Source organism: Euleptes europaea, chromosome 3 (assembly GCF_029931775.1).
Source record: "Euleptes europaea isolate rEulEur1 chromosome 3, rEulEur1.hap1, whole genome shotgun sequence".
Taxonomy (NCBI): domain Eukaryota; kingdom Metazoa; phylum Chordata; class Lepidosauria; order Squamata; family Sphaerodactylidae; genus Euleptes; species Euleptes europaea.
The window spans coordinates 98,252,113-98,278,196 of NC_079314.1; the positions used below are offsets into that span (position 1 = coordinate 98,252,113).

General features: G+C 45.7%; 1 protein-coding gene across 1 annotated transcript in view; it reads right to left on the reverse strand.

Moving 5' to 3' along the window:
• Positions 1-26,084, reverse strand: part of SYN3 (synapsin III) — a 222,028-nt gene that overhangs the window by 1,076 nt on the left and 194,868 nt on the right. The window contains exons 7-12 of the mRNA XM_056847571.1: positions 25,050-25,192; positions 21,390-21,464; positions 18,478-18,580; positions 5,372-5,506; positions 4,653-4,740; positions 3,064-3,361 (exon numbers count right to left, since the gene is read on the reverse strand). Of these exons, the coding sequence (XP_056703549.1) occupies positions 3,064-3,361; positions 4,653-4,740; positions 5,372-5,506; positions 18,478-18,580; positions 21,390-21,464; positions 25,050-25,192 (842 nt within the window). The remainder of the gene's footprint in view (positions 1-3,063; positions 3,362-4,652; positions 4,741-5,371; positions 5,507-18,477; positions 18,581-21,389; positions 21,465-25,049; positions 25,193-26,084) is intronic.

A 26,084-nucleotide genomic window follows, 5' to 3' on the forward strand; every position in this document is an offset into this window, starting at 1 on the left:
TGGAGTGGGATTGTGGTGTGTGTGTAACTTCCTTTTCCCTGTGCCATTTCCCCAAACTTAAAGAAGCCTCCCAGAATGACTGTTAATGGGAAAAACATACAAGCCAGCATGTATGTTTCCTCAAACACACAACTGTGTGTGTGTGTGTGTGTGTAGGGGGAAGGAGCATTTGATTTTGGAGAAAACGGTGAGAAGGAGAGGAGTTAATCCCTGCGTGGCAGTCCTGATCCAAATTGGGGATTCTTGCAGTGGTTATTTGTAAAGAAAAAGTGCGTTGGAGAGCCCGTCCTGGTGTTTCCAGCCCCTTGTCTGGTTTGACCCTAAATGACATTAATAAGGACTAGGTCTACCTGAATGGTTTGGGTCATTTTCAGTTAAATTTGAAAGCTTTCTGAAGGTTCTGTTTGTGCTTCCTGGACCAAAGAGAGGAAAAAAGCATAAACTCATGTTCTATATGGATTAGTGAATTTACCTTTGGAATAAATGCCAAATCAGGCCAAAGGAAGACTTTTCTCTCTTTATTTTTCTTTGTGCTGTCAAGTCACATCTGGCTTATGGCGACCCCATAGGGCAAGAGGCGTTCAGAGGTGGTTTGCCATTGCCAACCTCCGTGTTATGACCCTGGTATTCCTTGGTGGTCTCCCAAGTACTAGCCAGGGCTGACCCTGCTTGGCTTCTGAAATTGGGCTGGCCAAGTCATGGCAACTTTCATGAACGCGCAAACCCTGGTGGGCAGAAAGTGCCCCTCTCTGAAATTCTGTGAGAAAATCTGTAATAGCAATGAAGAATATGGTCTTAAATGGTTGTTCCTTTAATGGGAGAGGTGCAATGGGACAATGTCCCGTTTCTGTGTCACTAGCCCTGCCCTACATGGGGTGGGGAAAGGAATGGCATTGCTTCTCCTGTGTTTGGGTTGGGCTGCTGGGCTTTTGTCCCAATGAGCTACAGCAACTCTACCCTGTTGTGGCCCACAATTAGAATTTAGGAGAAAAATACCTTCCATCCCCTTCCCAACCTAGCTGGAACAGCTGGGTGATAGAGAAACTGGTTTTAAATGTCTGACTGAATTGTCCATAACAGGAGCCCTAAGAATTGTTTTTCCCCACTGAGAAGGGGCTGGGTCGGACAAATGTGAGTCTTTCCTCTTAGACTGACATGGATCTGAAGATCCAGTTCCCCCCACCCATGTAGGAGGTGCAAAACCAGAAGACAGACCTTCTAGGGCTACTAAGGACTGAACAGGAGTGAAAGGATGAGAGGCGAGGCAAGTCTTTTGGAATATTAAAAGCTAGAACACAGCAAAGCGGGGTTCCTAGCGGGGCACTGAGTAGCGTTTCAGCGCACGGCATTTCTCCTTGCAAAGTTCCATGACTAGGAAAAGCAAATAAGGAGCAAGATAATTCACAGTGGGTAGCCGTGTTAGTCTGTCTGCAGTAGTAGAAAAGAGCAAGAGTCCAGTAGCGCCTTAAAGACTAACAAAAATATTTTCTGGCAGGGTATGAGCTTTCGTGAGCCACAATCACTTCTTCAGATCAAAGAAGTGAGCTGTGATCTGAAGAAGTGAGCTGTGGCTCACGAAAGCTCATACCCTGCCAGGAAATATTTTTGTTAGTCTTTAAGGTGCTACTGGACTCTTGCTCTTTTCTACTAAAAAGGAACAAGGTAAATATCTTTTCTGTCCAGATGACTGTCTGGTCCGTATCTACTTAGCTTCAGTAATGCTGCAGCATCTGGTATCCAAGAACATCTGCCAGGCTCCAAAAGATGCATAATCTATGCAAGGTGTAACATTCCATTTCTCTGACTAGCACAGAGTATACATAGCCTTAAGATGTTATCTTTTGATTCCTGGGAGAGGGGTTTCCTTTTTCTTTTTGACATGGCGATAAAGATAATCTGACTTGATTTGGTGATGCTGCATTCTCAATAACGGACTGTTACTCATCAGCTGTGCTTGCCAAGCTCTTCAGGGACTGCTACAGATGGAGGCAGGATAAGACTATAAGAGGAGGGCTGGTGGATCGGGCCAACAGTCCATCTAGTCTTGCATCCTGTTTCCAGCTGCGGTCAACCGGATGTTTCCCAGGAAGCTCACAAATGGCATGAAAGCAACAGACCTCCAAGATTCTGGTGCACTTCAGCCCTAAGGGCATCTCCTTTAGGGAGAAGGTGGGTACATTTTACTTATCAATTAACCTTTTTATAGCTGGCCATTCCTCGTGGCTCAAGGTGACTTAGAAATTGAAATTTAAAACATACAAAATGCCACATAAAGCCCCTCCCCTCTTAAAAATGCACCCAGTATATCCTATTTAAAAGCCCTAGAAAATAAAATGGCCTTGCAGTGCCTCCTAAATACTTCTTGAGACAGCACCCACCCCTCCTCAGGAAGCTCATTGCATAGAGTATGGAAATCTACAATGGATAAAACACAGGCTCCGGCTGATGTCAGACAGGCTACCTTAAGTGAGAGGGACTAATAGCAGGCGGTAGCCGGAGGAACATAAGTTGGTGCATGCAGTCATATGGGAAGATGTGGTCCTCTAGGTATGTGGGTCCAAGGTTGTGAAGGAACTCGACTTTGTTTCCTGATCAGGGGTTAGATACACTGGCATGACTGAGAGTAGAAAACGATTCCCCCCCCCCATCTTGTCCTACTGCTAGCAGTGCAAAGTGTGTATGTGTAGAGAGGTGGGGGGAGGGAGAACTGCCTTCTGTGCCTTCATGTGGCACAGCTCAGTTGCTTGAAGCACCCAGTACACTCTGTTCCGTGGTGCATCTTGTTCAGTTTTGATGTCTCCTTGTGGCGTACGGCACTTTGGCTGTGGTGGATTGATCTGTGAGGTCCATGCTTTGAATAACCAAATACCCAGCTGTCAAAGGGGCAGGACCAGTTCTACATTTTTTTTTGAAGGGGGCAAAAGTACAAATTGATGCCCCCATATATTGCACACACATTTTTTTCTTTATATAATCTGCTGCCCCCCACCCCCCATGTGCTGCCCGGGGCAGATGCCCCCCTTTCCCCCCCTAGATTCAGCCCTGCAAAGGGGGGGTACGTACTTTAGATGAGGATGAGGAGGGGCCTGCTGCTTGGATGGTTCCCCGGAGCCTTGGGGGCCAGGAGCTCGTCCTTGGGCTGGAGGTCTCGGCTGTTGTGGGGGGAAGATGCCTGGTTTGGAAGGCTGGCTAGGTGAGCTTCCAGCAGACGATCTGGTTTGCTGGGGGGAGCCGGGCGATTTCTGCTGCTGTGGTGAGGTGGACTGAGGGCTCAGAGGCTGTTGACCCTGTGGAGAGAGCCTTTGCTGGGGTGGAGCTGCTGTGCGTGGAGGCTGTGATCCCTGAGGCGGGCGCGGCCCCCCTGCAGTGAAGAGGCACATCCTTAAATAACGCTCGTTTCTTACATTTGTGTGTGGCAAGAGGAACTGCAAGAGACTAGATTATTCAACTTCAGCATTACCCGTATTGTCTTCAGTACGATTTCCCCATTTTGCTATGTGGCTGAATGAGACAGAATCCCATCTGGAAAATGTTTTTTTAATTATTAAAGAGGAAGAAAAGAAGGGAGCCGCACCAAGGCAAAATGAAGGCAAGGGAACAAATGGTGCAAAGGGAAACACATTCTTTAATAATTTTTGCAACCCCTCTGCGTTTCGCATGTAGCTTCATCAGGGGGAATCTTTCAGTCTTCTTAGTAACAACCCTATACATGAACACATCAAAGCAAGCGTTAAAGAATTTATTTCCCTCTGCCCTATTTGTTTCCTTGCCTTCATTTTAACTATTAAAGATGCCAATATTATTTACAGACTATATCAAGGAATTACAAAACACAACGTCATACACAAACAATTACTGAATGCTATGAAGCTGGAGTAGCTTCCAATGGAAGCAACACTATTTGCTCTCGACTCCCTCGGGAACTCAATATGAAAACTTTTTAAAATCTCATTTTCAAGCTCATCTATAAATTGTGCAATTTAACAGCATGGAGTATTATACAATCATTTACTTCTTGCTGCTTTCTAATTTTTTTAAAATCTATATCATCATCCATTTCACATACCCTCTATCTGTCATTTCAGGTTTTTTTTAATTAATATGTTGTTCAAATGTCTTTATTCAAATAAAACAAGCTTTTTTGCTTCCAAATATACTTTTTGGCTCTTTCTCTTCCCTACTTTAAGAGTTTGGAACCTTTTCCACATGGCTTTATGCCACACACTTATTGCTTATGGAAACCAGGTCTCCCCCCACCCCCCGTTTCCCCACAGCACTGTAGTACATTCATGCCCTTCTGGGTTTTCACTGGCTTTTCTCAATCTTTTCCCAACCTGCTTTACTGTGTAGTTTTGGGAAAGATCACAGCGAAGCCAGGATAGCTGCTGTGTGGATAGGAAAGTTTGGACTTTCCTGGTTCTGCCCATGTGGCAGTGATTTCCCTTGCCCCAGTTCCCTTGGCACCCATTTCCTGTCCTGACTCTGTGGGGCTTGTTAAAAGCCCACCTCCCCACGGGCAAAACAGGTGCTGCGGTTATGTGTGACTGTGGTTCCATGTAAAGCAAAAATACGCTGTTTCTAATACCATATTATTTACAGATGATATCGAAGCTGTTTCCCACCCTTTATTGTTTGGAAGTGTTAATTGGTACCTTGAGGAGGTGGTCGGGGTTGGGAAAGCTGTCCAAGTTGAGGGCCTGGCAGAGGCTGCATCTGTAATTTCACGGACACCTGCTGAGGCTGAGGTTAAAAACAAAAGATCACCGTATTGCAGAGGATATTGCAACTACAGCAAGTGCATTAGCATTACGTACTGTTGTCTGCGACAGCTTATTGTCTGCAATCGGGGATGATGCCTGATGAAAAATTGGAAGTTTTGTAAATAAAGCTAGTAATGCAGTTAAGATCAGGCTGCCTTTAGGGAGAAAAAAATCCTTCGAGTTAATGTCAACTGCCTTGCAAAATGTACACAACTGATCTCTAGCACAGCAGGCATGCAAATACTGAGGGAAGCCAGATTCAGTCCAGAGCTTCTGCTCCTGCCCTTTACACTGGCTCCTGTGTGTAAGGAAGAGCATACCTGGGGAAAATTTTGGCCCATGCATTGCTGTCCATAGTTTCCAATGTGCTTTGTCAATCTTATAAGGGTTTGCAGGGAAAGGGCAGGGTATACATTGAATAATTTAAAAAACAAAACACCAGCATGGAATTTATAGTAACTATAGTTTCACAGTCAGTTTTGCAGTATGCTGTTTTGCTTTCTGACAGCATGGGAATACTCCATGCATTTAGATGTGACTTGGGACATTCAGGCTCCTGCTAGGACTGTCAGAACACACTGGCTTTCTTGGAAGCTTCCTTTTTTTCTTACCCAAGGCCTCAGAGGTGAAGGAGAAGATCCCACGGTCAGGACCATCTGAGTCATTCTGGAGACCACCAGATCTGCAATTAGCTGCCTGTCTTCTTCCACGTGCTCCCCTATCAGGGGCATTGAGCTGTCCATCACCTGGACAGAGAGATTACATGAGACTTTAATGTTAATGGCAGCCAGATTGCCTTACTTAGGCTATATCATCAGTCAGTGCTAATATGTAATAGTGCTTAGCTGGAACTTGCATGATAGTCTCAAGACATATGAGTATCTTATGTCTTTAATATGTCAAGTAGCTGAGCTGCACTACAATGTTGCCCTTAAAAAAACACTCACTGGCTAAGAAAGCATGTCTGCCATGGTTGGGTTTTAATGGTAAATAGCACAATTAGTTCACACTGTCTGCATGTGTCTCACTTTATGCCCTGTCTCATTTAAAGGTCCCACTTGTATGCTGCAGGTACAAACATGAAGCTGCCTTATACTGAATCAGACCATTGGTCCATTAGGGTCAGTGTTGTCTACTCAGACTGGCAGTGGCTCTCCAGGGTCTCAGGCAGAGACCCTGTATGTGGTCACATGTGTGCACTGACTAAATCCTAGCGCGCACACACACATCTTGATATGTTCATACAGTGGTTCTTTTAGGTGATTCCTTTAGCTGGAGGTGCCAGGGATTGAACCTGAGACTTTCTGCATGACAGACAGAAGTTCCTCCACCGAGCCACAGCCCCTATCTCGAAATCCAGGAATTCCTGCTACAGCAATGATCTTCAGTGGAGAGTCATTCACTGCAAACCGGTGGTGCTGGAGGGGAAATGTGTGTTAACAAGGGGACAACTGCCCCATTTATGTAAAGGCACTATATGGGGAGGGCAAAAGAAGCAGCCCACCCCCTCGCCTTTTGGTTTCAGGCTGCAAATGATTATTCTTCAGGAGCACCTATATTCGAAGTCGGTACACCTGAGATGTTTTACGCAAACATCCTATGGGCTAGCCATTTATTTGAAAGGAAACAGAAAACAAGTCTCTGTGTGTGTGTTCATAAAGTCACTATTGTATATTGTATTTTGTTTGCAGCTTGTTGCTTTGTTAACCACCTTGCTTTAAAAGAGATAAGGTGTGGTATAACTATTTTAAATACATAAAGGTCGAGGCATAAAAAGTAGACTCAACAACCGCTCTTCAAATCCCTTTGACATTTTTAATCTTGAATATATTGATGAGTAGGCCTTCAAATCTTGCTGCTGTGCTAAAATCAGTTTATGGATGTGCACCTTAGAAACAATTGGTATTTTTCAGATCTAGATATCAGGGAGCTGAAAAATATCAGTATTCCCAGTTTTCCAGGTTTGGTATCTGTATTGGGGGGGGGGGGGATTCTGATATTATTCAGCTCCATTATTGCCTGGGATTTTCTGCACTCTTTATCTTTATTGTTGGTGTGCCCCTATTTAGCCGTTTTCCCCTTTTCTGAACATGTTTTGCTCCCTCTAGTGGCCATTTATTACACTGCCCCCAGCCACCCTCCATTGCTTACTGGGGTGGTGGTCGGGGGGGGGGGGGGAGAGATTCCATGCTTTCTCCAGGGCAAAACATAGCCAGAGACACAAAAGCAAGCAAAGCAACCCCTGGCCTGCAAGCCTCTCAAAGCAGACAGAACCAACAAGCCTAAAGAACTATCGCACAACCAGGGAATCCCAGTAGAAGTGCGGGACAATGAGGAAAGCCTAACACCACAAAAGTACAACTGGCAAACCCAACTCAATGTCGAACCAGAGAATCATTCAAGCCAAATAGAATAGGAACACTGTTGCAAGCCTAACAAATGTAAAATCAGAGAATCTGTACCAATGTCAAACCCAAGAATCTACTGCAAACCCCCACATCAACCAACTTGTGCAAAGAATGCAGCACAACTGTTTTAAAAGGACAGCATCAAAGTGAAACCAACATGGCAAACTGATACCGAGCCTGGGAAGACACAGACACACGGGGGCGGGGGGGAAGAGAAGAAACAGTTCTGGGAGCTTCAAACGCGGGCTGCTGATATTCACGGCTAATCCAGTATATTTGGACTGCATATATATATCCAAATACACATCCCTAAATTTGTTTGTAGTATGAAATGTGTGTATAAAATGTCTTCAAGTTGCAGCCGACTTATGGTGACCCCTTTTGGGGTAGCGACCATGAAAGCAGTTGGTGAACCACTAGGTATAAATGGATCTTTGGTACTGCACCTCCATCTTGCATCTACCCCTCTCTTTGTGTTGGTCTGGGTTCTTGTGGCCCCAATAGGGGGTTTGCCCCCCCCCCAGGCCACCCAGGGAGGTGTCTAACTCTTTCACCAGGTTCTCTATAGATCAGGTGGAGCACAGTAGAGTGTCGGAGCAGGGCTGGGAAGACCTGGGATTCACATCCCCATTTGCCTGTGAAGCTCACTGGGTGTCCTTGGGCCAGTTTCTCTCTCAGCCTAATCTACATTACAAGTTTGTTGTCCTGGTAAAATGGGGGAGGAGTGTACAATGAATGCCACTTTAAGCTTCTGCAAGAAGGGGGAAAATGTGATGGCTTAGATCTATCATGGGAAGTTGCTGCTTGTAACTAATGTGTGTGTGTGTTAAGTGCCATCAAGTTGCTTCCAACTCATGACGACCCTATGAATCAAAGTCCTCCAAAATATCCTGTCTTTGACAGCCTTGCTCAGATCTTGCAAACTGAGAGCTGTGGCTTCCTTTACTGAGTCAATCCATCTCTTATTGGGTCTTTTCCTGCTGCCCTCAACTGTTCCTAGCATGAAGATCTTTTCTAGTGACTCTTGCCTTCTCATAATGTGACCAAAATGTGATAGAATAGCTTCAGTTTAGTCATGGCAGACAAATTGCCACTAGTTAGTATTTAATAAAATCTTAATTTTTATGCCAACAATTCAAAGTCACAAGCTTTGCAGAAAACGCCATTGTTTGTTAGCAAAATGAACAGGTGCTTACAATGCAGACTGGAACTGTTCTTGAGTTCAGCTGATTGAGTTATCTTGAGCTTCGTGCCATCCTCTTTGCCCGCTACCTCAACATAAACCACCTTTTAGTTTATCATGGAAAAGTCACATTATTCTGTTATTTCCAATTAATGTTATAGACTGGTACTGACCAGTAGATGGAGCCATTATACTCCCAAATTGTGAAGTAACACCAGTTTAACTTAGATACTACTATTCATCATGTCTGTGACACTTATTGAGAGTGAACTGCCCTGTAATCATCCACATCTCATCCATCCGCACAACCATCTTGCAAAGAAGAAAAGGAGAATTCTGATCACCTTCAGTGGGGTTTTTTGGGGGTGGGGTGAGGTTGAGGGCATATTTCCAGAGCTGTATTTGCACACTGCTGGTCCCTTGCTCCCATTACTAGACGCTGCCTCTGCCAACCCTGCCTGGCTTCAGGAGTTGGTGAGAAGCAATCCTAACTTGCATTAGACCCATCTCACACTGGCAGGTGATGCTTAGCATGAGAGCCGTTGGCACAGCTACCCGCTGGAGGCTGGGGCAGCCCAATGTTTTTGGTGCCCTAGCCAAACTATTAGAGAGCCAGCATGGTGTGGTAGTTAAGGTGTCGGACTAGGACTTGGGAAAACCAGGTTTGAATCCCCACACACGCAGTGTAAGCTTTCTGGGTGACCTGGGGCCAGTCGCACTCTCTCAGACCTGATCATAGCTAGTATTTGGATGGGAGACCTCCAAGGAATACCAGGGTGACACAGGGACAAGCAATGGAAAACCATCTCTGAATGTCTTTTGTCTTGAAAACCCTACATGCTTGCCATAAGTCAGCTGTGACTTGACAACAACAAAAAAGGCAAATTATGAGAGACAAGTGAGTTGACTGGAATGCGCGTATTACTTACTGGGTGTTCAAAATGAGCAATGCAAGAAAATGGCCCACCATGTTCCATCATGACAGCTAAATAGATATGGAGATGATAGTTAATGTCAAGCTTCCCTTCAAGCCAGTAGATGAGGATCCTCTCACCTTTGTGACACCCCTCAAAGTCTGGCACCCTAGGTGGTCGCCTAGGTTTGCCTAGCGGATGCTCGGGCCCTGCGTGGGCATCCCTGCTCTAGTCAACCTGAGGCTCTTCTGGAGAGCAGCAGCAGCTCAGACACTGAGAAGAACTAGGGGAGGGGGCAGGAGGAGGAAGAAGAAGTAATGTCTGTGCTCAGCACAGGCTGAGGGGATGGAAAGGGTTGGAGGCAGGAAAGTGCAGCTCAGTAGGAGTGAAAATATTTCTCATTCTTGAAGACACACCACTGCACTAATGAAAAGATTTTCTTTAAAGAATGGGGAAATGGTTGAGATTTGAGTTCAGGGGAATGTAGTAATTAAAGAAATGCTGGGAGGAAACCAGTTCAGGAGGTGTTTAATTAAACAAGAGTAGTTTGTATACTATCTTGACCTGGATAGTCCAGGCTAGCCTGATCATCTCATCAGATCTTGGATGCTAAGCAGGGTTGGCCCTGGCTAATGTTTGGAAGGGAGACCACCAAGGTAAGCAGTGCTGATTCTATGACCTTAGGAAGTTCATGAGAGGGAGGACATCTTGGCCATCTTCTGGCCATGGAGTCGAAGAAGAAGAAGGAGGAGGTTGGTTTTTATATGCCAACTTTCTCTGCCACTTAAGGGAGAATCAAACCGGCTTACAATCACCTTCCCTTCCCCTCCCCATGACAGACACCCTGTGAGGTAGGTGGGGTGAGAGAGTGTGACTTGCCCAAAGTCACCCAGCTGGCTTCAAGTGTAGGAGTGGGGAAACCAATCCAGTTCACCAGATTAGCCTCCGTTGCTCATGTGGAGGAGTGGGGAATCAAACCCGGTTCTCCAGATCAGACTCCACTGCTCCAACCCAGAGCTCTTTACCACTACACCATGCTGGTAGTTGTGAATTTCCTGCATTGTGCAGAGAGTTGGACTAGATGACCCTGGTGGTCCTTTCCAATTCTATGATTCTAAGGAATACCAGGGTCACTATGCAGAGGCAGGCAACCACCTCTGAACGACTCTTGCCTTGAAAACCCTACCAAGGATCACCATAAGTCAGCTGTGAGTTGTCAGCCCTTTCTACCACCACTGGTTTGTATACTAAATGAAAGAGCTCCACTGATGGAAAGCTGCAACCATAAGCACATTTTCTAGGGAGTAAGTCCTACTGAACCAAATGGAATCCTTACAGTCCTTGGACAGTTCAGCACTGGCTACTTTATTCTTTGCTGGGTGGGCAAGCATTGCAGGACTGCAAAGGAAAATTTTGGAGTGCTATATTGGAGTCCTCCATTGGTACTATCTAACCAAACACAATGAGCTTAGAGTACACACTGCAGGCTTGCCATTTCCCAGTGGGGGAATCTCCCACACCAGGATCTGGTTTCCCACCACCACTTCTGAGGCTAGCGGGAGAAAATGTTTAAAAAAATCACTGTTGGGCAACAGTATAGCGTCACTTCTGGGGAAAATCTGGAACTTATGTCTGCTCTGGAATAACGAAACTCTATGGCAGGGGTGGGGAACCTCCGGCCCATGGGCCGTTTAAGGCCCGCAACATCATTTGGTGCGGCCCACAGACTCTCCTGCGGAAGCTGCTGCCGTAGGGCCACACGTGTGTGTGTGGGAAGCTGGGAAGGCTTCCCCTGATCACCGGGCTGCTTGCTCAGCCCGTTGAGTGCACGTGTGTGTGTGGAGGGGGGAAAGCCAGGAATGCATGTGTGTGGGGGGAAGCCTTTCTCCCTCTCTTTCCTTCCTTCCTTCCCTCCCTCCTCTGCATAGCCTCTCCTAGGGTTGCCAAACTCCAGGTGGTGGCTGGAGACCTGGCAACCCTAACCTCTCCCCCCTCCCCTCTGGGAGATCTACACCTGGTATGGTCCCTGAATGATGTTATAAATGTGCAAATGGCCCTTGGCAGGAAAAAGGTTCCCCACCCCTGCTCTATGGGTTCTGTTGCTTGATGGTGCCCCTCATGTCTGTGCCCTCTAACTCCCCTGGCTGGCAGCCCTAGCACATTGAGAGAGGATCAGCATAACAAAGTGCCTGGGTTGTAAAAACAGACTATGCAAAGATCAGTCCCCCCGGAAAAAATGGCCGCTTCAGAGGCCAAGCTCTATGGTATATGATACATTCTGGGTAAATTCCCTCTCCCAAATCTCCAGGAACTTCCCAGGCTGGAGCTGGCAAGGCTAGAGGAAGAGGTATGGCCAGAAAGCTGAAAGTGAGGGGAAGATACCAGGGAACTTTTCATCCACAAGAGATCCCCTTAAAAGCCCACCCCTGAGAACACTAAGTAGGGAATAGGATTTCTCAGTGCACAATAAAAGGCCACTGTGACATGAGCGGCCAATTTCTCTGCCCTCTCCCCTATTGGCTTATTTAAAAATTTGAAGCTCCAACTCATGAAGGGCCACCTATCCCCGTCTAAGCCTATAGCCCAGATCCTTTCTTCCCAGTAGGCCTTACTTATTGTATGACAGATTCATATAGAGCTCCTGCTTTCTCCTTTGCAGTCCCTGCTTTGTGGAGCTCTCTCCTGGAGGAAGTACATAGGGATGCCAGCCTCCAGGTGGGGCCTGGGGATCTCCCGGAATTACAACTGATCTCCAGGCTACAGAGATCAGTTCCCCTGCAGAAAATGGATTCTTTGGAGGGTGGACTCTAAGGCATTGTACCCCACCGAGGTCCCTTTCCTCCCCAGGCTTCACCCCCAAATTTCCAAGAGTTTCCCAACCTGAAGCTGGCAACTTTACCCCCTCCCACCCCCACCCCCCACCGCTGGTAACTTGGGAGCGCCTGGCAACCCTAGAAGTACATAAGGAGGTCATGCTAATGATAGAGAGAAGGAGGTCTATTCAGAAGTAAGTTCCATTTTCCTCAGTGGGACTTATTATCAGAAAAGTGTCCTTAGGGTGGCAGCCAGTTTTTATTTTGTAGGGTTTGTCCTTAAATGTAGGCCTGGACACTTTCATTTATGTTTTAAACGACTGCGTATTAGATGGTACTTTATATTCATTTGTCCTTGGATTAATGGACTTTGAGCTTTGGGGAAAACACAGGTACTTTTTTAAAAACTAAAATAAATAAAAATAAACCGGCAAACTAGGCCATGCTGGAGATGTTGAATACTCTCAACATTTAGAGGGTATTTCACTAATGGACCAGGAGAATGGTGAATAAGGCCAGAGAGCTACCCAGGATGGAAGCAACTTCTCTGATTTCGACTGTGGCGCAAAAGCATTTAGCCCACTGGAATTATTTTGTATTTGTCTTGAACGAAACAAAACCTGACCTTGCAAGGCTGAGATAAAGATGTGAAACTAAACGCAAAGTCGGCACATGTACGGCAGGAAGCTCTTTCTCCGTCCCTGGGAACTAGAGTTCCCTGTAAATGCTGAGAGCAAACAGAGGCTGATGGACCAAGCGGATGTAGCCTTCACAGCTGTGCAAGGTCAGTGGCTGTCTCCAGCCATGGCTGCTTTCTCCTGATAAGGTATCTCAGAGGGAGAAGGGCAAAAGAAAGAGTCTGGAAAACCCTCCAGCCCTGTCTGCAAGCATCTTTGCCACTCCTGCATCACCATGAGATGCGACGACTCAACTTGTTGCTAATTTCATGTGCTTAGCGTGGGCTGACAGGAAGGAAACGGAGAACTGATTAATCTCATCAAATGGATGGTGGAGACAGCGGCAACAGGACAAATCAGCTTCTATTCAGAGCGCTATGCCAAAGCTTTGGGAGGCTGGTGGAGCCCAAACAGTAGCTAGACAAGCATTGTTACTGGGTTCTAGAGTTGCCTGTCCTGTGCCCTTTCATTGAATCATAGAGTTGGAAGGGGCCACACAGGCCATCTAGTCCAACCCCCTGCTTACTGCAGGATCAGCCTAGAGCATCCCTGACAAGTGTTCGTCCAGCCTCTGCTTGAAGACTGCCAGAGAGGGGGAACTCACCATCTCCCTAGGCAGCTGATTCCACTGCCAAACTACTCTTACTGTAAAAAACTTTTTCATTATGTCCAGCAGGTATCTTTCTGCCTGTAATTTGCGAGTCCTATTCTCTGCTGCCAACACGAACAGCTCCTTGCCCTCCTCTAAGTGACAGCCTTTCAAATACTTAGAGAGAGCCATGTCCCCCCTCAGTCTCCTCTTTTCCAGACTGAACATTCCCAAGTCCCTCAGCCTTTCCTCATAGGGCTTTGTTTCCAGGCCTGTGATCATCCTCGTCGCTCTCCTCTGCACCTGCTTCCTGCCCACATCCCTTTTTGAAGTGAAGCCGTCAGAATTGCACACAGTACTCCAGGGGCGGTCTTTAAGAGCAGCTGACAAGCAGAAATCAGCAGGTGAAAATTCCCATGGCATTGAGCATTACCATCCAATAACATCTGCAGTTCAAGCCGTTTTCCAAGGCTGAGAAGCAGATGCCAGCACAAATTGGCAACTCGACTGGGTTTATGATTTGCAAACAGATAGAGATGCCAGTGTCAAACAAAAATTGATTTGCATTTCAATAACCTGCTCACTGCACACCCTGGCCACAGATAAAATTGTTATTGAAATCATCTCACAGGGCTTTAGGGAACTGACAAGTACCTTAGGTTTGAATGTTGCTTTCCTTTAGGGCAGATATAATCTCATCTCCTTTGACCATCCCACTTCAAGCAACACATTCCACACCCAGAACTTCCTGCTTTACTTGGGCGCTTCTCAGGTTGTGATGTTTGTCCTCCTGAAGGTCTCTCTCTAAGGGCCTGACTTCCTGCCCAAATCCTGGCAATCAGACATATGTTGCAAATTCCATGTTCAGAATTCAATGCCTAAGCACAAGGGCCCCATTCAGATCAGGACCGCACGGAGAGGGGCCCCTACGTCTTCCTCCTGCACCATTTTCCAGACCAGACATGGCCTGGGGGGAGGGGCTATTTGCTTTCATTTTTGAAGCTCCATGTACTAATGGGGAGGAAAACATAAAATATAGGTAAGGCCTTAAGGCAGGGCCAGAATAAAATAGATCTTGGATTTGTAGAAACAATGTTACTACAGATATTGGATTACTAATAGATAATTTGTTATAATGAACAAAATATACAAGGTGTTCTTTGTTAATCCAGTACATTTTGAGCCCTGGATTGCCTTCGTTACAGTCTCCATCTTTGAACAAAATGGATTTCAGACCCCTCAAGCAGGAGGCCTTTGTTCCTGTGGGTTCTTATCACCCCGGTTGGGCAGGTCACTTCCCATTGACAATTGTGTGTCCTCCAGGGTGACTGGAACCCATAAGAACAGAGGTCTCCTGCTTAAAAGGACAGAATTAACATTCATATTGCTCAGAAGTATCATCAATAAAAGCAGCAAACATTCAGACGGGGGTTAATACCTGGCAGGGTTGCCAACTTTTAAACTGGTCCCTTTCGCTGTCCTTTTAATATCATTTTGATCTACAAATAATGACCAGAAGAAGAGTTGGTTTTTATATGCCAACTTTCTCTCCCACTTAAGGCAGAATCAAACCGGCTTACAGTCACCTTCCCTTCCCCTCCCCACAACAGACACCCTGTAAGGTAGGTGGGGCTGAGAGAGTGTGACTAGCCCAAGGTAACCCAGCTGGCTTAGTGTGTAGGAGTGGGGAAACAAATCCAGTTCACCAGATTAGCCTCCGCTGTTCATGTGGAGGAGTGGGGAATCAAACCCGGTTCTCCAGATCAGAGTCCACCGCTCCAACCCACCGCTCTTAACCACTACACCATTCTGTGACTCTGTGATTTAACTTTGCACTATGAAAAGCTTTACCAGTCCCTTCCCACTAAGACTAAAGTTGCCATCTGGATAGGAAAAATATCTTATCCCCTTAATAGAGGTGGAAATAGGCAGCTGAAGCTTTTCATGGCATGAAGGCAATCAACATTACCTGAGAATTGCTTGCACACCTAGCATTGGGCTCTTTCACACATGCCAAATAATGAACTTTCAATCCACTTTCAATGCACTTTGTAACTGGATTTTACTGTGTGAAATGGCAAAATCCATTTGTGAACATCGTTAAAGTGGATTGAAAGTGCATTATTCAGTATGTGTGAAAGCACTCACAATTAAAGGGAAGCTAGAGGGATCAGCTTAAAAGCTGGCAACAACATGGAGAACAAAAATCCTGGCCCTTTAACAGAGGCTGAAGATGTGGAAATGGGCAGTTGATGCTTTTCATAGCATGGAGGTAAATAACCTCAATAAGTAAAATAACATAGGACGACTGCCCCTGAAAGGGGCAGGACATCTTTTCTCCAGGCTTCTGGGAAAATTCAAACTCTTACATGTTTTTGCTCTGGGTTCCAGAGGAAGACCGCTGCTCTCTCAGCCCCCATAAGTTGAATTCAGGATATTGTGGTGAAGTTATAGTCATGCAATTCTGCACAGCACAAAAAGGCAATTGTATTTCCGTGTGTAGTTTTGGGTCTTATAAAGCAGGTTCAAGGTCAGGACGCTTCAGCTGCCAGTAGGGTCCCTGGCATCCTCCCCTTCTCTGAACCCAATGTTCAGCTGCGAAACTGCCTTGATTCCATTATTGGTGTTTGCGAGTAATAATCACATGGGCTAAATTATCTGAGAAGTCAGAGAGGTGATTTGATAACCATCTTGAAGTACTTGAAGAGCTGTCATATAGAAGAGGGTGCCGAGTTGTTTTCTGTTGCCCCAGAAGGTCGGACCAGAACCAGTGGGTTGAAATTAAATCAAAAGAGTTTCCATCTAGATATTAGGAAGAATCTTCTAACAGAGCAGTTCCTCAGTGGAAAATGCTTCCTCGGGGGGTGGTAAGATCTCCTTCCCTGGAGGTTTTTAAGCAGAGGCTAGATGGCCATCTGTCAGCAATGCTGATTCTATGACCTTAAGCAGATGACGAGAGGGAGGGGACCTTGGCCATCTTCTGGGCATGGAGTAGGTGTCACTGGGTGTGTGTGGGGGAAGGTATTTGTGAATTTCCTTCATTGTGCAGGGGGTTGGACTAGATGACCCTGGTGATACCTTCCAACTCTATGATCTCATGATTAAATAGCTAAGGGTGCTCAGGTATTTTTCCAGGAGCAGGCACCCATGGATCCATTTCTGATCACTCAGCTGTTAACTTTGTGCATCAAAGGAGCAATGGTTAACAAAGGGGCAGAAACCTCTCCCCCCATCCTCTACTCACTTGTGCACTGATAGGCAGACACCCACTAAAAGTGCCCAGTTGCAACATTACCAGAAGCTGCTCTGGAATGGTCTGCAGGAAGAGAAAGAGGGGAACGAGAAAAGATCGGGCTAAAACCAACATCGTTTCCTTCCTGGCAGCACACTTGTCTCACACGACCTTTGACCTGTCACAGATTCCTGCAGGATACTTGCACAGCGCAAGAATGTGCCATGACCGCAGGGCTCATGTGGTTCTCATCAGCTTCTCTGAGCTCTGTGGGTGGGAGTGCTTTCCCACATGCCGCTGTTTCGAAGTGTCAGTGGCCCTGAATGTAGCTGTAGGCCGGCTTTGCTCATCTCCCTGCGTTGGTGGAGTTTACAACAGGTCAGACATCAAGTCTCCATTCCAGCATCCTCGTGTGGTAACCAAGGACACTTGCTCATCTTTCGGCTCACTTGCCCTAATTTCCTTCTCCCTCCCACTGAGTAGATCTTAAATTTCAGCTTTGATTCCCACCCCCTTTTGCTGGCATTTCGGATGTTCACCCCTCTCCAGTTGACCCCACGCCCACAAACTAGACTCCCCCCAGCATGGTAAGCCTTACTTCAAAAAGCTAGTTTTCTTGCCCCAGTCTATGTGCCCCCGGGATACTACGCTCTGTCATTCATGCCACCCACCAACATCACTGGGTAAGTGATGGCAGTAAGTGATGGCTCTGATTAAAGATCTTACAGGTTTTATTTTAGAGGTCGTAGGACAAATGAGAACCTAGGATCGAATGCACCTGTGGATGCTCTCCCCAAAGTCTGCCTCAGGAGAGTTCAACAATAATTTCATCTGTGGCCAGGGTGTGTAGCAAAAGATGAGGCAGATTAAAACACAATAGTTTTTCCTTTGAGGTGGGAATTTCCCTCCATTTGCAAATCATAAACACGGTACGGCTGCCAACTTTTACAGGCATCTGCTCCTCAAGGCTTTTTAAGAAGAAGAGTTAGTTTTTATATGCTGACGTTTCTCTACCACTTACGGGAGACTCCTACATGACCTAAGATGCATGGAAAGAAGTGCTGGAAGATGTCCCGGTGAGAAAGGTGGACTATAAATAATGTGTGCCATCAAGTCACAGCTGACTTATGGCAACCGCATAGGGTTTCCAGGCGGTGGTTTGCCATTGCCTGCCTCTGCGTGGGCTGAGAGAGTTGTGACTGGCCCAAGGATACCCAGCAGGCTTTATGTGGGGGAGTGGGGAATTGAACCCAGTTCTCCAGATTTGAGTCCGCTGCTCTAAACCAGTACATCATGCTGGCTCTCATAAATAACGTAAATAATTAAATATGTTTGTTACTAGGGAACAGAGATGCTTCTCAGGCATGCATTTGAAGAAAGCCACTCACACCTAACCTTTCCACCTCAACTTCTCCCTTTCCCCCTTCCACTGAGAATTTATACTTGAAAAATTCATGACAGAATTCACACCAAACCCTTCAGCTTCAATTCCCCCCACCGTAATCTTCCCATAAGAAAAAAATTCCCAGTATGAGTCCCCTTCTGAAGAAGTGAACGATGACTCATGAAAGGTCATATTGAAATAAATGTTTTAGTGCTGCTGAACCTTTGTTTTATTCCGCTGTGACAGACTAACATGGCTACCCCTTTGCAATCGTGTATTTGACCAACCCTTTTTGGAGAGACTGGCCAATCACATGTGTGAGATTACTTCTTATTATTCTCAAGGCACACCTTCCCATATTCTGCCCTTCTAACAAGCTAATATGAATTGCCTGTGAGGCGGAATATATGAAGGAGACTCACTGGCCAGGCACTGGAATGCCTGCGTGTATATAAAACAAACGTCTTGCTGCATATCCCTTGAATGAAGTATATTTACATTCCACTCAGCCTTTTACCTCAATGATATAGTCCTTCCCATCCTTGCTGTGGACAGCTTTGACTGCACAAATGTCAAGGCCACCAAACATCTCTGCAACACAGTCGGCCCAGAGTCGATACCTGGAGAAATCACATGCAATGATCTGAATATTCCACAGTCAGAATCAAGCAAGACACCTGTTCAAAAAAATCAGAATTCTTAACTTCCCAATGAACGTAACAGCCACCACACTTTCCAGACGTTCATAAGAAGTTGGAATGCATGGAAGGCCCCCATATATACAGTATTCAGATGACTTTCTTGATATTAAATATGACCCTCGCACAGTCATTCATCAATGCCCAGTGTTACGTCAGTTCTGTCAGATGATCTCTAAATCTCATCACCCAGTGATCCTGAATGTATATATTGAAGGGGTTATAAGCATCTGTATGTAAAGACAGATATAAGATGTTTAGACCAATGAGACTGCTCTGGAAGTGACCTAATTGTGTTCAATCTGAACATACTTTTCTTCTCCAGTATACTATAGTACACTAGCATATCAAAGCAGAAAGATTTAGTGTAGCCCTCTCCTCTACAAGCGAGGATATTTTATGTGTAGAGTTTTTAATGTCAAGAGTGCTTAAGAAAAACCTGACCCATAGAGTTGCCAGGTCCCTCTTCTCAACCGGCGGGAGATTTTGGGGGCGGAGCCTGAAGAGGGAGGGGTTTGGGGAGGGGAGGGACTTCAATGCCATAGAGTTCAATTGCCAAAGTGGCCATTTGTCTCCAGGTGATCTGGTCTCTATTGACTGGAGATCAGTTGAATTAGCAGGAGATCTCCTGCTACTACCTGGCAGTTGGCAACCCTACTGACCCACCATTTAGAACCTGAAGCCCTTGATGTTTGGCTGGGTGAGCCACAAATGGGATATAGGCCTGACCCACATGCTAGGAGAGGCTTCACCTGCTGATTTTCTTAAGAGAATAAGACAAACTATAGTAGATCCTATCACAGCTTCATCTAGTAAGTAGAAAGAGCCAATGTTGCTAGAGTGCTGGATTTGGACCCAGGAGACCTGGGTTCAAATCCTGACTAGCCATGGGTTGCCTCATTCCAGTCACCTTCATTCCAATCACCTTCATTCAGGAGGCATGGGTTTTGGGGGGTAAAAGTGTGATGTCATTTCTGAGTAAACCCGGAAGTCACATCACAGCTCTGTAGGAATTGCCAGAAACTCCTTGAGAAAACCATATAGTTTCTGGCAATTCCTTGAAGAAGAAGAAGAGCTGTGGCGAACACACATGGTTGCTTTAGCCTCCTTTATTCCCTGTTTGAGCCAGGATTCAGCCAGGATCGATCGCATGCGTTTTGCCGAACGTGCGTTCGATCCTGGCTGAATCCTAGCTCAAACAGGGAATAAAGGAGGCTAAAGCGACCATGCGTTTTCGCCCTTGGCTTTTATATGCTGACTTTCTCTACCACTTAAGGAAGAATCAAAGTGGCTTACAATCAACTTCCCTTCCCTTCCCCACAACAGACACCCTGTGAGGTAGGTGGGGCAGAGAGAGCTCTAAGGTAGCTGTGACTAGGCCAAGGTCACCCAGCTGGCTTCACGTGGAGCAGTGGGGAAACCAACTGGGTTCACCAGATTAGCGTCCACTACTCATGTGGAGAAGTGGAGAATCAAACACGGTTCTCCAGTTCAGAGTCCACTGCTCCAAACCATTGCTCTTAACCACTACACCATGCTGGCTCCTAGGCCAGCAGTCACTTTAGGGTTTTCCTTGGAAGGAACATCACACCGTCAGCCCAATAGCCATTAAAATTTTTTAAAAATCTCCAGTTACTATTCAGGTGAAATGAGTGTAGGGGCTGGTGATCCCCTGCCCCCACTGGGAGGGGGGGGATGGCAAGCCTATGTTGTTGTGAGGATAAAATACGGGGAGGGAATGCTATGGGGCTATTTGGAGCTCTTTGGAAGAAATGTGAAATAAAAATCAGGTCAATGTAGTATACCATTCTGTATTTAAGAGTGACCAGCCAGATATTTGTGGGAGCTTGCAGAAGAGATCTGCCATTTTTATTTTTATTTTATTTACTTCATTTATACCCTGCCTTTCTCCCCAATAAGGACCCAAAGCGGCCTTCATCATTCTTCTCTCCTCCATTTTATCTTCGTAACAGTCCCATGAATAGGGTTGCCAGGTCCCTCTTCGTCACTGGCGGGAGGTTTCTGGGGCGGAGCCTGAGGAGGGCAGGGTTTGGGGAGGGACTTCAATGACATAGCGTCCAATTGCCAAAGTGGCTGATCTCCAATTGCCAAAGTGGCTGATCTCCATAGCGTCCAATTGCCAGGTATACTGATCTCTATCGGCTGGAGATCACTTGTAATAGGGTTGCCAACCACCTATTGCCGGAGGTTGGCAACCCTAGCCACACCTCAGGATATGCTGACACCTGCCCTGGTCTGTAACCTACAGACAGCATCTTGTCAGGGTCCTGAGATGGGTAGGAAGGTACATCCCCCCCAGTTTCCTGTGGTAACTAGGGTTGCCAACCACCAGGTGGGGCCTGGAGATTTCCTGCTATTGCAACTGATCTCTAGGTGACAGAGATCAGTTCACCTGGAGAAAATGGCTGCTTTGGAAGGTGGATTCTATCATGGCATTATACCCCACTGAAGTCTCTTACCTTCCCTCCCCAAACCCTGCCCTCCTCAGGCTCCACCCCCAAATCTCCAGGGCAAATCTCCAGGAATTCCCCAACCCTGAGCTGGCAACCCTAGTGGTAACTGCTGCTTGCACCAGACAGGCGAGCAAGATATAAATAAAATCTCTGCACTGCAGAGTGTTTCAGACAATACATTTCACCCTGGGGCTGTGCTTATCAGATTGACCAAACGCCCCACTGCATTTTTGGCTGTAATCCCTTCTATTCATTACCTCTCAGTCATGGCGATCTGCTCCAACATGGCAGAACCTGTGTTTGCTTTCCAGTTTCCTGAGATTGACGTTCTCCTGGGAAAAACAAACAAGCCGCATGAGAACAATTAATTTCCCCAAACACTGCAATGTTTTCCCCAGGTTAAAGAGGGATGGGAGTGGAAATGAGGAAAGCGGGCCAAAGTTGGCAGGGCATACTTTCTGACCTATGCTGTCCTAATTTTCTGATGGCCCAGTAATTGTGCAGCTTTATCTGTAAGATGGGAACTTGCCCCTGTGTGCTGGCTGGAATACTCCCTCTTAGTTACATCGCTATTGGAATGTTGGCTGGGTATTCTTGTTTTGGCTTTATGAACTCTCTTCTGGGTATGTTAGGCTTTGTACAGTAGAAATGTCTGCAAAAAGTCTGTGGAATAATTAACCTTGCACTCTGTAGTACAGAATTTAAACTGCACAGGAGAGGCCTCAAGCCAGAAAAGACAGAAGAAATCTTCCCACAGACATCAGTGAACTTTAGAACGGATTTTAAAAGGGGGTGATGTACGGGAAATGCTTTAAAAAGTTAAATACTGGCTTTCATTCATCTTGCTTTCTATTGTCATTGTAACCTGGTGCCAAAAAGAGCTTTCTCTGTTTTCCTAAAGTCAGTGGTTCTAAAAGTGACACACCACAGTCTTCCAATGGCTCTTCAGGAGTTGTTAAGGGATATGTCTCCTTTAGATGTTAATGTCTGTCATGCTGCTGGCAAACTCGGTCTCCTGAACTCTGAGCTAGGAACGAAGATTTAGAATTAATTTTCCATTTGCTGTTAAATTAATATTTTAATTCAATGGAATCATGTAATAATTAATAATTTAATTCAGAAACATCATGTTTCCTACCCTTGGAAGAATAATTCTATAGGATTTGGGTCATGGCTTTCTTAATGAAGCTGGCATTATAAATGGCTATAGGAAGGCTATATATCTGACAACCAGTTCTTTCAGCAATGGCAGATATCTGCTATGTTTTGGAACGGTAACTTCAGTCACCAAGTAAGATGTTTCGTGCAATTCTCTCTTTTGAATTTTTTTTAAAAAATATTTCTTTACTTCATTTATACTCCACTTTTCTCCCCACCTGAGACCAAAGGTGTCTTACAACATTCTCCCTTTCTCAGTTTTATCCTCACCATTGTTAGGCAGGTTACACATCCTGTTGGACTGGCCAAACTTCACCCAGCAAGCTTCCATGGCAGAGTGGGAATTTGAAAAATGCAATCTCTCTCCATTCCCCTCTCCTAACCAACAGTACTGAGTGTTGCTAGTTTGAAAGCCAGAAAATCTAGTTAAAATGATGCCTTTAACTGGGCCAGTTTCTCTTGGGGAATGGGTACATAAACTACCGATATATTTTGGGTTAGATCCCATTCTTGTTTTCCTTTAGTTCAGGGACACTTCTGCTTGTGAAGGAGGGAGGTCCCCCATCTTTGTCCTCAGCACTGTCTCTGGGAATTCCTTGAACCCTGGATACAGGAAAATTCTGCTCAATGAATAGAGTTCCACTTTTGGTATTCTGGATCCAGTCAGGCCATTATCTACCATATCTGACTACAGATATAGGCATTTGCCTGTTCCTCGACTCTAAAGATAGTTATTAATAAAGTATCTTTCCAATCTGCCTAACAAAGAGTTCTGTATAACATAGCTTACATTTGCTCATTTAATAAGAAATTAAAGAAATTAATAAGGAATGTCTTTCAATAAGCAATACTATTTTACCTATTGAGCAGCTAAGTAAAATGTTAATGTATTCAACTGTTCCCACGAAGAGATTACCTGGGAGAGCCAGCATGGTATAGTGGTTAAGAGCAGTGGTTAGGAGCGGAGGACTCTAATCTGGACAATAGGGTTTTCTTCCCCACTCCTCCACATGAGTGGCAGAGGCTAATCTGGAGAATAGAGTTTGATTCCCCACTCCTACACATGCAGCTGGGTGACCCTGGGCTAGTCACAGCTCTCTTAGAGCTCTCTCAGCCCCACCTACCTCACAGGGTGTCTGATGTGGGGAGGGGAAGGGAAGGTGATTGTAAGCCGGTTTGATTCTTCCTTAAGTGGTAGAGAAAGTTGGCATATAAAAACCAACTCTTCTTCTTCTTCCTTACCGTGATGCTTTCCATTGTGCAGTCACTGATGGTGCAAATGTAGAGGCATTCACGGTGACAGTGGATCATCTACACAATGGAGGGATTCCCCATACTTTCCTTGGTCATCCCCTCTTGCCTGCCATTTCCCTCGTGTATAATACTAAAGCAAAGTTCAACTGTGTTATGCACTATGGCAAAAAACTAGCTAGAAAAAAGAAAGAAGTCTTCCAGTAGTGTGTAGTCAAAAAGGGCAAGAGTCCAGTAGCACCTTAAAGACTAACAAAAATATTTTCTGGTAGGGTATGAGCTTTCGTGAGCCACAGCTCACTTCTTCAGATACACACCAGTAGTGTGTGTGTGCGTGTGTGTAAAGTGCCGTCAAGTCACAGCTGACTTATGGCAAGCCCTTAGTGTTTTCAAGGCAAGAGACGTACTGAGGTGGTTTTCCATAGGCTGAGAGAGTTCTGAGAGAACTGTGACTGGCCCAAGGTCACCCAGCAGGCTTCATGTGGAGAAGCAGGAAATCGAACCAGGTTCTCCAGATCAGAGTCTGCTGTTCTTAACCACTACGCCATGCTGGCTCTCTCTTCCAGTAGTAGGAGGGGCAAATGGTGGAGATGTGGGTAGAGGTTGGAAACCCTCCCATCCACCCACTCTGTGATCTTTCAGGAAAGGCCATAGCAAAAATGGAAGAAAAACAGGTGAAGGCCCCAGAAGTAGATGAAACCAGGACAATGTTTTGTGACAGCTGAACAGAAGAGAGATGAGAAACCATCTCCACTTGGTCACAAAACCAGAGCAAAATTTCCATGTGGAAGCAACCCTGCATGTGGCTTATGATTGAATTTGGACTCAATACCTTTTTTTGTTCAGAAACTGATATCTGGATCAACATTCAGTTTCCTCAGTCCCACAAACAGACATTCATAATTCCCACTGCAGTAGCAATTGCTGTGTTGTGTATCATTGTCAAGTATTTAGCTCTTGTGGTAGGGGGCTGCTTTCCTGTTACTATTTCCACTAGAGAGCATCAACAAGTTTTAGAAATGTCCTAAAACCAGCAGTCAGGAAAGATTTAACACTTAACTGAGCAAAATAAAGAAATGACGGCAAAAGAGAGCTTGTGGTATTACACAAAGCTTGAGCCTGAAGGAGAAGCATAAGCAGATGCGCACCCTGAAGTGAATGCCATTGTACACAAGTCAAGACTTGTTGTCAAGTCACAGCTGACTTATGGCAAGTCTGTAGGGTTTTCAAGGCAAGAGTCATTCACAGGTGGTTTGCCGTTGCCTGCCTCTGCCTCACAACCCTGGTATTCCTTGGAGTTCTCCCATCCAAATACTTGCCAGGGTCAACCCTGCTTAGCTTCTGAGACCTGATGAGATCAGGCTAGCCTGGGCTATCCAGGTCAGGGCAGTCAAAGGCTACACCTATGGAAAATGATTTAAAGCATTTTGAACTTTTATAATATATGAAGCCTATATTTTGGGCATCAATATCTTTATTCCCTCCAACCCAACCCCAAAGTCACTCACATGTAAGCTTTGTAATTGTTGCCAATTTTCTGGATTCGGATATCGTATTTGGAATCGATGAAGGTCTCCGTTGTGACGTACGTTTTGGCCATGGCTACCACACTTGCAATGTCTTGGAAGTCATGCTGGTTCTCAACTTTAACCTTTGGTTAAACAGACAGCAAGAAGTATGAAATTTAAAAAGGATATGTCCCATGAAACAGTGTAACTTTTGTGCATGATTCTTAGAACTAAGCAAAATGCCATTAGCAAAATGTGCATCAATATGGCAGACAGGAAATATTGTTTATTGCAAGGAATCCAGGGGAAAGCAGGGCATCCCTGTGCAGGCTGCCAATAGATAACATCACACCCTCTGTGGGATTCCTGTCACTGAGGGGCAGGCCTCCAAATGTCATGTTTAGACATATCCCCAAGTGCAGCATATAGCTGTCCCCCGTTCTCTCTACATAGAATCATAGAGTTGGAAGTGACCACCAGGGTCATCTAGTCCAACCCCCTGCACAATGCAGGAAATTAACAACTACCTCCCCTCACATCCCCAGTGACCCCAACCCTCCCCCCACCATGCAGGATCCCACAATCAAAGCACTCCCGACAGATGGTCATCTAGCCTCTGCCCAAAGACCTCCAAAGATGGATGGAACTGTCTTATATATAGATACAGATAAGGTTAAGAAAGAGACTACATCTGGAAAATCCTTAAGAATGATCAGATCTCCCACCTTTTAGATTTGTATTAATTGAAGGCGCTAATATAAATTCTCCACTATTGCTATTTTTCCCATAGGTAACAAATAGCAGTGGGGATAAGGGTGGGGAGGGGTGGGGAGCTAAACTGCATACTTGTGCCCTAAGTGATGGCCACTTAATGGAGAATACTTTGATATTTTGATTAAATATTCTGGTCAGAAACAGCAACAAGAGCAGAGCCCTGCAGTGATATCAGTGGGTCCCGTGAATGAAGTATTGGGCAAACCCGAAGTACTGACATTACTCTTGGTCCTGTGGTTGTATTTGGACTGACCATGGTCA